The following is an 11,018-nucleotide window of genomic DNA, read 5'->3' on the forward strand; positions in this document are numbered from 1 at the left end:
ATGGCCTCCTGTACTGTTAACTACAGCCCTACATCGTCTCTCCATGCTCCTTATCAGGTTGTCGATCTCTTCTTGAGGTACAGCCTGCCACGCTGCATTCACGGCCCGAACCAGATCCCTACGAGTTTCACGAGGCATACCCATTCTCAAAATTCTTCTTTGGACCGCGTCCCATACGTGCTCGATGGGGTTGAGGTCAGGAGATTGTGCCGGCCAGGGTAAGATGTTTAATTGAAGAGTATTGATAAACTCACTTAACACTCTGGCTGTATGAGGCCGTGCATTGTCATGCATGAGAATGAAGTTTCTCCCAAAATCATTGGCATATGGTAACACGACAGACTCAAGAATTAAATCACGATATGTGATTCCTGTTAGAAACCTTTCAAGAAAAACGAGATCGGTTTTTCGGCTTAACTGACCATAACTGTTCCACCTTGATAAGGGTGCACTTCCTGAACATGATCCAACCGAATAAGATTTCCCGGTTCTCTCCATACCCTAAGCCTTCTCGAATCCGGATGAATTCCAAAAGCGTGACTCATCCGTGAAGAGTACATTCGCCCATTGTTCATTCGACCACTGAACATGATCTTGAGCCCACAAATATCGTACCTCTCGATTTCCTCTCGTTAAGAGTTGAGCTCTCCAGGGGCGTCTGCTTCTTAAGTTGACCTCTCTTAATCTATTGCGAACAGTGTCAGGACTAACGGTTACATTATGTGTTTCCTGGAGAATTAAACTAAGCTCTGGTGCTGTAAGAGTCGGTCGGCGTCGAGCATTTAATTGTAAAAATTGATCTTGCTGAGGGGTAGTAATGCGATGTCGCCCTGTGTGCCTTTCAGCAACAACACCACTTTCACGGTACCGTGCACTTAATCGCGATATTACACTTTGCGTTGTATTTAATGCTCTAGCTACGTCGATTTGGCGCATTCCAGCTTCGAGCATACCCATGGCCCTTAGCATTTCGTCTCTGTTAAGATGTCTACGCTCCAAAATGTCGTTTAATACTAAACAGAGTTATTTGAATGAATTCTGGCCAGTTATCATAAAAACATAGCCAGTACAGGTTAAATTCGAACAATTGATGCTAGGTGCTCTTTATACATTTGACAAAAAATGCACAAACACTTTTGCAAATATCCCAAATTTAGAAATAACTAGTGTGACTACTTCGTTTCAATTGAAGTAGAAAGAATCGGCCTACAAATATGTGGTTGTTTATTCAAAACATTTATTTTTAACTTTAATAAAATGATATCCCTAGATTTTTCCGGTGTGTGTATTTCAATCATTTTAGATCGCACCATACGAAAAAAATACATATTAAAAATTTTCTGCATACCACTAATTAAGATGAGCCCAAACAGTCGCATCAGCTAGAATCCACGCATAATTTCAGCCGTTGCCGCAAGAAAGAGTTATCAAGCCAGGAGCGTCGACTTAAGGGGGGGGCAGGGGGGCCAAGAGGGGTCCCCCAGCTATAAAGTCTTCAGCAGGCGGCTTGCGCGCAGTTATTGAACGTTACAGTGACCTACACCATGAAGAGCTTCGCGTGCGTTTTGGTGATCAGTGCCCTGTGCCTAAATGGTATGTACCTTGTGATCTGAGGGTGCCGTGATACTTGTGTGACCAGTGATATTTCTTAGTGATTGATTATGGGTTAAAAAGAGAAAATGTGTTCGGAGTAAGCTGCATTCAGAACCGATTCTAAATTGGTGGTTTCGATTAGCGTAGAAGTTGAAAGAACGTGAAAATTAGTGGTGGAAAAGGTTTTTCCACTAATTATACTTCCAATTTTGCAAATAATGTCATTTTTGGCCGTCAAGAGAAATAATTGTGGTTGGCAAGAAAAAAGTTTACTGTTTTTTTTTGTAAAATCTAATTATTAGGCTTTCTCTATGGATACAACTGACTACCGCAAGCTATTAAATTTAATTGTATTTTTTAGACATTGTGAATGATCGTAAACTATTCAGTGTAAAGTATAATTGAAACCCCTAATTTGTTTCACTAATTTCGTGGTTCTGAATGAAGCATTATAGTCGATTTTCTTTTGATGCAAAAATGTAAAATGCCGCTGCTGCTTGTTCTAAATTTCAAATTTCACTTTCTACAAAGATTGCTGCTGTGTGCCGTGCTGCTTCTCGAACATATGTCGTTGACCGTATGCCTGATTATATACAGGGTGATGTTGCTTGAACAATCATACACCGAAAAATATAACGCTTGATTTAAATATATAATTGTAGAGAGTTCAATATAATTTAATACCTACTGCATTAAAATTTTCTAAAACTTTGAAAAATAAATTTGCATTCTTTTTACCATTTTTTAAGTACTTATTTAGTACTCTTTAATTTTCTTAAATAATGTTTGTTTTTTAATCTTATCTTTAAATAACAAAGTTACTTATATTTTTTCAACGATTCTTATTTTTTATTTTGAATTTTTACATTTATTTTTCTGGAAAAGAATACTGAAATGATACCGTCTGATAAAAAAAACGGCGTTAAAGACGGCTGGAGTATGACATGGAGAGGCCAATCTGTAGATGTCAAAAATAAACACTAATTATAGAAAAATTAAAAATGGATAACCGTTTCTGGATATAAAATATATTTCCGAACAAAAAAAATAGTTTTTTTTTCGATAAAAAAATTAAGTATAAGTGTCAAAAAAGTGTACGGGCCAAATAATGACGTCTAGGGCTTGACCTCGCCAAAATTATTATTGATTGTCATTTCTCAGCTGTCTTTGACTTCGTGTTTTTTTTGATCGTATGGTACTTATCTAAAAAATAAAAAAAAAATTTTTTTAAATGCTATTAATTGTTAAAAATTAATTTATTTTTAAAAAATTTTGAGCGCCAACGGTTTTTTTCCTGTATTTGCATTCCTTCCAACCATAGTAATGTCAGAGATTAATAAATTACACCGTGGGGGAAAATTTGCGGAGAACTGGCAGTTCTAAACAGTTTTCTAAAATATACAGGAAAATTTAAAACAAAATCGTACGATTTTATTCCTAGGGTTGAAATATACCACTCGTAATACAAAACAAAAACTCGTAATACAAAATTAAAGTGTCAAAACGAATGACAATGTCAGGAAATAAATAAATAAATGTGTCAACTTGACGTTTTTTTTTACAGCAGAACTACCACCTGAATCACCAGCGGGAAATTTAAATTCTAGTTAGTCAGCCCGGCGACGACTATATTGCCATGGTTGGCAACATTGAATTTAAAAACAACGCCCTCGATTACCTAACTAAAAGTTTAATTGGTACCAAATATATATACATATACCGGGTGTTGCATCGTCGAGCGGGACATAGGAAATCCCATGTAAATTTTAATGGGGTCAATTATTGGCTTCTCTAATTATTTTAGAGAATAATTCTATTTAAGTTTATCGAAGAGCACTAAAACCCACATTCAAAAGAATGACATTAGATATTTTTGATTAGCCCGTTTACGAGTTATCGCCGATTTCTTTTTAAATATTTCTTCTTTCTTATGGCCCTGTATTTACTTATGAGCACCAGTCAAGGTAAAAGATAATTGTCAAATAAAGTTGTCATTTCAGAAATTTACCTATTTAGTGCTTTATTATTATTATTAAAAACTCATACATACATCGAAAATATTAGCCATGAATTACACTACCGAAGAAAACGTTATTGATGATTAAATCGTATTATCAAGGAAATAGTTATCAAAAGATGTCGGACATGTTTGCTGCTCTGTATCCGAATAGTATCCGATACCTGGAAAATCTACAATTGCAAGGAATATCCAGAGATTTGAGACCAAAGGTACCCTAATAAATAACTGCAGATGTGAAGCAAGGCAGGAACAAAGAGAAGATGCAAGAAATGATACCGACTTGAAAGTTTTATTGTGCGTGGAAGAGAACGATAGAAAGATCAGCACAAGGAAACTTGAGGATGAAATAGGAATAGATCACACTACAACGTTTCGAATTTTGAAACGACATAAATACTATTTCTTCAAATATAAAAAGCACCAAGAGCTAGGAGATGGGGACAAAATACGGCGGCAGGCGTTTTGTTTTGATATGATGGAAAGAGCAAACACGGATAGGGAATTTTTAAAAAACATATGTTTCACTGACGAATGCACGTTTACCTTAAATAATGAACCCAATGTTCAAAATTATCGATATTGGAACAAAGAAAACCAACACAGGTTTGTCGAAACAAGGACGCAATATCCACAGAAAGTAAATGTTTGGGCAGGGATATTCGGACACAATATTATCGGGCCATTATTTCTTACGCGAAATTTAAATGCAGAATATTATTTGGAACTACTCGAAAATCATATTTTACCTGCCTTACATGATGCCGCTAGGGAAAATCAGGAAGTTTGGTATCAAATGGATGACTGCCCGGCACATAGTACCCTGGCTGTTCGGGAATATTTAGACAATAGTTTTAACGGAAACGTTACTGGCCTAAATCATACAGTAAATTGGCCAGCAAGGTTTCCTAATATTTCGCTATAGATTTCTTTCTCTGGGGCCATTTAAAAAACAGGATATACAAGGATAAAAAATATCTAAATCTAGACGAGTTAAAAAATGCTATTTCTGCCGAATGCAATAGAATTTCAGTTTACCAACTAGCGAATGTAAGAAGAGAACTTTATGATTGCCTGGGGTTATTGTCTAGCAGTCGATGGAGGAATATTTGAACATCTTCTTAAATCCAAAAGTTCTAACAATTTAATAGTACCTAAATTAATTAGTTATTGAATATTGTAATAATACTATAATTATCCTTGTAATTGATTACTTTATTTTACTTTAATTCATATTAATTTGTATTTATAAATACATCTTTAAGATTTCCGATGTAGGAATGAGTTTTCAATAATAATAAAGCACTAAATAGGTAACTTTCTGAAATTACAACTTCATTTGACAGTTATCTTTTACCTTGACTGGTGCTCATAAGTAAATACAGGGCCATAAGAAAGGCGAAATATTTAAAAAGAAATCGGCGATAACTCGTAAACGAGCTAATCAAAAATATCTAAAGTTATTCTTTTGAATGTGGGTTTTAGTGCTCTTCAATAAACCTAAATAGAATTATTCTCTAAAATAATTAGGAAAGTCAATAACTGACCCTATTAAAATTTACATGGAATTTGCTATGTCCCGTCCGACGATGCAACACCCAGTATAAAGTTTATTATTAATGCATATTCAGATTCGTAGGTAACGACATTTAAACAAGATTTATTTCAAAAAATAATATTGGATATAACTGACCTTGGTAAATACAAGTCAAGAAAGTTCTCAGTACCAATTAATGCTATTCTTAGTCTCTCCTATAGAGAGTCGTTCTTGAATAATGACAAAGCGTTTATTAATATTCTCTAATAAATAATTTACATAACTTCGAAATGTTTAGGTAACGACTGTGGGTTGGTACTGAGTGGGTTAGTCGTACCTGAGCATGTTCCGCATATTTTACAACATACGAGTACGACCGGGAGATAATTTGCAATCTTGAAATTGTTGCTGAAAGTAAAAGTTACATACTTTTCTTTATTTTAAATCGTTAGCAGTGGATATTACGAGTACATATTACAGTGTTGCCACCTGGAATAAATTCGATAATAAATAAACGGGAGGGTTTTCGAAAAAACCCTCGGACACGTCGATTAGTATTTTTTATTGTGCATTTTTTGCAATAAAAACTTTTTGTACAGAGTGTGTCATGAAAGAGTTACAAATACCAACTTGCTTATTTTAAATATAATACCCTGTGTATTATTCAATTTTTGGATTCTTCAGAAAATTCTAGACATATTTTATGTACAATATCCTATCTTCAAGTTTTTTCGAAATATTTAAGTCTTTGGCAAATTATTGATGACTCACTGTTTTTTTTTCTTAGTAACCGTTTCACTAATGCAGTTTTACTGATTCAGTGATCATTTCCAATTATGGTGTAGCTTCCCTTACATATTTAGATGATCTTCCTTTAATTGGGCCCATTGTTGGTCTATTGTATATGCGGGTCTAAGTTATCCCTGCTATGTTCCTAATATCATAGTTCCATCTCAGGATAGATCTCATTCTTCTAGGTCTCTTGATTCCTCCTGGATACCATGCTGTAATTTTTGTGGTTCATCTGTTGTCCGTCCTTCTTGACAGGTGTCCTGCTCATTGACACTTGAGGGATTTGATTCTGTGGATGACATCTGTTACCTGGGGACAGTCAAACATTCTTCTTTTTAGAACCTCTTTTAGATAGCGAAGTGGTACAAAATAGCTTAATAGCTGTAAAATCTCATCGCAACTTTATTAGAATATTTCTCTCTTTATGACCTTTAAGTGCTGCTAAGGAGGCTTGTTGATGTAAATAATAATACATTATTTACATCAACAAGTAATATCTAGATAAAATCTCATCGCAACTTTATTAGAATATTTCTCTCTTTATGACCTTTAAGTGCTGTTAAGGAGGATTGTTGATGTAAATAATAACTGTTTATATACACACAACCAAACTATATGGAATCACTCTTTATTTTTGACTAAATTCCATGCAAGGATAAATATTGGTACATATACAACTTTAAGATAAGGCTTTTTGTTGTAAATAAACATGATTATAAAGAATAAACGACTGCTGCGATTTATTTTCTTTTGAATTTTGTGTTCAGCGGTAAAATCACGATTGTCCGGTAATTTTCATTCAAATCAAAAAAATTAAAAAATGCCTTTAGTTGGATTAACAGATGTATAGAGGGGAAGAATTATTGCTCTCATCGAACAAGGAATGTTCCAGAGAAACGTAGCAGAGATAGTAGGCGTTACCCAGGGTGTTGTATCGAAAACATATGCAAGGTACTTGGAATTAAAAACACACAAGGATAGGCCCAGATAAAGTCGTCAAAGAGTCACAACTGAACAACAAGACCGCCTTGTGTGCTAAATTGCTAGAATAAATCCCAATGTTTCTCATCCAGAGCTATAAAGACAACTTCTGGCAGCTACAAATGTGAACGTTTCAGTTGAAACCATAAGAAAAAGGCTTCGTGCAAGAGGATTTTACAGTAGGAGAGAGTTACGGATCCCACAGTTATTTTGACAAAATAAAATTAACTGGTTAAATTGATGCCTTCAACATCAAAACTGGACAACTGAGAATTGGCAAAATGTTCTTTTTCGGATGATCAGATAACCATCGAATTCGGGTTCTCAGAGCTCCAAGAAGACGTACGAGACTTTAGGCTGCCAAATCTGTACCAACATATAAAGGAGGAACTGTAATGTTCTGAGGAGGTATTATACTGGAAGCAAAAACTCTTTCTCGTTATATTTCGGTTTTAATATATTCTTTTGATGATAATAATGTTATTTAAAAATGAAATTATGCCCCCCAATACAAGAAACGTACTTCTTCAGCTTATGGTAAACTGCTGATGGACACATGCCATCCAGTTCAAAAGGACCCAGTCCAAGAAAGCTTTCTCGTTATATTTCGGTTTTAATATATTCTTTTGATGATAATAATGTTATTTAAAAATGAAATTATACCCCCCAATCCAAAAAACGTAGTTCTTCAGCTTATGGTAAACTGCTGATGGACACATGCCATCCAGTTCAAAAGGACCCAGTCCAAGAAAGCTTTCTCGTTATATTTTGGTTTTAATATATTCTTTTGATGATAATAATGTTATTTAAAAATGAAATTATACCCCCCAATCCAAAAAACGTAGTTCTTCAGCTTATGGTAAACTGCTGATGGACACATGCCATCCAGTTCAAAAGGACCCAGTCCAAGAGAGCTTTCTGGTTATATTTCGGTTTTAATATATTCTGTTGATGATAATAATCTTATTTAAAAATGAAATTATACCCCCCAATACAAGAAACGTACTTCTTCAGCTTATGGTAAACTGCTGATGGACACATGCCATCCAGTTTAACAGGACCCAGTCAAAGAGAGCTTTCTGGTTATATTTCGGTTTTAATATATTCTTTTGATGATAATAATGTTATTTAAAAATGAAATTATACCCCCCAATACAAGAAACGTACTTCTTCAGCTTATGGTAAACTGCTGATGGACATATGCCATCCAGTTCAAAAGGACCCAGTCCAAGAGATCTTTCTGGTTATATTTCGGTTTTAATATATTCTTTTGATGATAATAATGTTATTTAAAAATGAAATTATACCCCCCAATACAAGAAACGTACTTCTTCAGCTTATGGTAAACTGCTGATGGACACATGCCATCCAGTTCAAAAGGACCCAGTCCAAGAAAGCTTTCTCGTTATATTTCGGTTTTAATATATTCTTTTGATGATAATAATGTTATTTAATAATGAATTTATACCCCCCAAACCAAGAAACGTACTTCTTCAGCTTATGGTAAACTGTTGATAGACACATGCCATCCAGTTCAAAAGGACCCAGTCCAAGAAAGCTTTCTCGTTATATTTCGGTTTAACGGGTCGGAGTTATGTTGATTTGGTGCTAGAACCAATCGTTAGTCTTTGGAGAGCTGCAATTAGGGATAATTTTAACTTCAGGCACGATAGTGCACCTCCCCATACCAGCAGAGTGGCTCGAGAATGTCTTGAAACGGAAGGTGTCATAGTTTTGGACTGGCCTGTCTATTTACCAGACCTAAACCCTATCCAACACTTGTGGGACTAGCTCAAAAGAAGGGTTAGAGCTCGTCGAAATAATCCAGGAAATCTAGCACAGCTTATTGATGCAGCATTAGCAGAATGGGAAAACATACCCCAAGACAACGATAGAAGCTTGCATAAGAGCTAGAGGTAGCAACAAGGAATATTAAAATTATCAATTTTCTTTTTGTTTATGCTTTTGACCATTAAAAATTTAAATCTTAATTTCGTTTCAGAAACCAAAAAAATACCATTTTGTTTATTTTGGGAACTGATTAATTTTTTTTATTGCTATATGGATTATTTTTCATTAAAAGTCATTGATAAGGACTGAGTTTTATTCATAAACAGAAAATTTTCATACATCTCAAAAATTATGGAAAATAATAGATGATTGCATATAAGTTTGGTTGTGTGTTCCATTTAATTTTTTTTTCCTAAAATATTTTTATTAAAAGAAAATATGTAAAAGTCGGCAACGCTGTACCGGTTAAGCTTAATCACGTGAATAAAAGTTTATTTGAACTCTATTATGTATACAAGTAGGTATTTATATTTTTATTATGTATTCATTAATCTTTTTAGGGTTAAAATTAAATAATGGATAAATACAAAAATTGAATATACTTTAAAACAGTATACACTATTTTAGAATCAATTGTAATAAAAAGAATTCAACTTTTATAGACCGAAAATAAGAATATCCTCTGGAGACATCAACAGTCGCGTAGACAAGAAACCTTTTGCAAATTCTCTTCACACATAATTTTTTATGCAATCCCTTTGAGGTGTATTACAAAACTTTTGACATTTGGTGGGTGTGTTTTATTTTATTTGGGACACTCGGTGAATGTAATTTTAGGGTATTTCACCTCTCTAATTTATGCACGACAGAAATTAAAATGGAAAGTGACATTTCGGTATTGCGCCATATGTATTTAACACGTTATTATAGATATCTGAAAAGCACACATACCAGAATTTTAAACAATTTCATTTAAGGCCGTTGTTCAATACTTACCTCAGGACTGGCAACTTTGGAAAAAAACTATTGAGGAACCACGCCCAAAGAACATTTTTTTTGGGCTCAATCAGATCGTCCATACAAGGTCCGGCAATAGTGCATCGAGCACCTGTAGCTCCTAGAATAAAAAATTTGGAAATTTTGTTTAAGTGCGAAGTAATTTTTTTTAAGTATTTTAAGACGTCTGGCTCTTTGATATATCTTTTACTATGCTCTGTAAAACAGGGGGCCCTCTGGCTGCCGGTAAACGTTGCGTTCCTTACTGCGCATTGAAAGAATATTCTATATTTTTATTAGTCCTTTAAATTCTAGTATTGAATATAAACCGACCGAGTCTCCATAGCCCAACGTAGAGATTTTGCCTATCAAGCGAGGAGTCAGAGTTCGAATCCGGGTCTGGGCAACGTTTTTTTTTTATTTTATTTTCCTTTATATTCTGATAGTAAAGTATTAAATATTTGGTTTTTTTGAATCACCAGAATTATTTAATACTTTACTATCAGAATATAAACGAAAATAAAATAAAAAAGTCTTTGCCTTGACCCGGATTCGAATTCTGAATCCTCGGTTCCTCGTCGGAAACTCTACGCACTGCGATACTAGAATTTATTGGACTAAATTAAAAAAAAAAATAGGATCTTCTTCCGATGCGCAGTAGTGAACGTAACGGGTATGGGCAGTCAGACGGGCCGCATGTTGTTCCAGAGAGCATAGTAAAGTATATATCAAAGAAAACGTTGCTAGCTCTAAGACTATAAAGAATGTTCTAAAATGTATTTCAGAAAAATATTTTAACTTCACAAAAAAAATGTGAGTGGATCGGGATTATTTTTTTTTAATGGAATACCCTGTATATTCTTGTATTTTTGTCTTCCTTTCAGATCACTTTACATAATCCTAAGATATGAGTAAATATATTTCGGTAGTTTCAGAGATATTAATAAATAAATAAATAAAATATATTTTTCAACCTTTCTTTAAAAAATTATTAAAAATACAAGAACTGTCCTGAAATCACAACTATATTAGGTATTTACTTTAGATGGTCTGTAATTTTTTTGTCATAAATATGGTAATCTTAAATCATACAGGATGTTCAAAATTCTACGCCAAACTTTCTAAAATATCAAATAATTTTTCTGTGTTTTTTTTTAAATGAACAACCTGTATATTCTTTTTTCAATAGATTTTTTTTGTATTTAAAGTGTTTCAAACATTTTTAACGGTTTCGCAGATATTTGGCATTTTTCACAGTAAATTTTTATCCACTCAATGATTTTTTTCTCGTATTTTACTTTATTGAGAGAG

At 33.9% G+C, this 11,018-nt stretch overlaps 1 protein-coding gene across 1 annotated transcript in view; it reads left to right on the top strand.

The window, feature by feature from the left end:
- The first annotated feature begins 1,487 nt into the window (after positions 1-1,487).
- LOC115875037 (protein obstructor-E-like) overlaps positions 1,488-11,018 on the top strand; it is a 32,519-nt gene continuing 22,988 nt past the window's right edge. The window contains exon 1 of the mRNA XM_030890375.1: positions 1,488-1,593. Coding sequence (XP_030746235.1) covers positions 1,545-1,593 — 49 coding nt within the window. The 5' untranslated portion in view covers positions 1,488-1,544. The remainder of the gene's footprint in view (positions 1,594-11,018) is intronic.

The sequence above is a fragment of the Sitophilus oryzae genome, unplaced genomic scaffold, assembly GCF_002938485.1.
Source record: "Sitophilus oryzae breed Bouriz unplaced genomic scaffold, Soryzae_2.0 scaffold_1018_pilon_pilon, whole genome shotgun sequence".
Taxonomy (NCBI): domain Eukaryota; kingdom Metazoa; phylum Arthropoda; class Insecta; order Coleoptera; family Curculionidae; genus Sitophilus; species Sitophilus oryzae.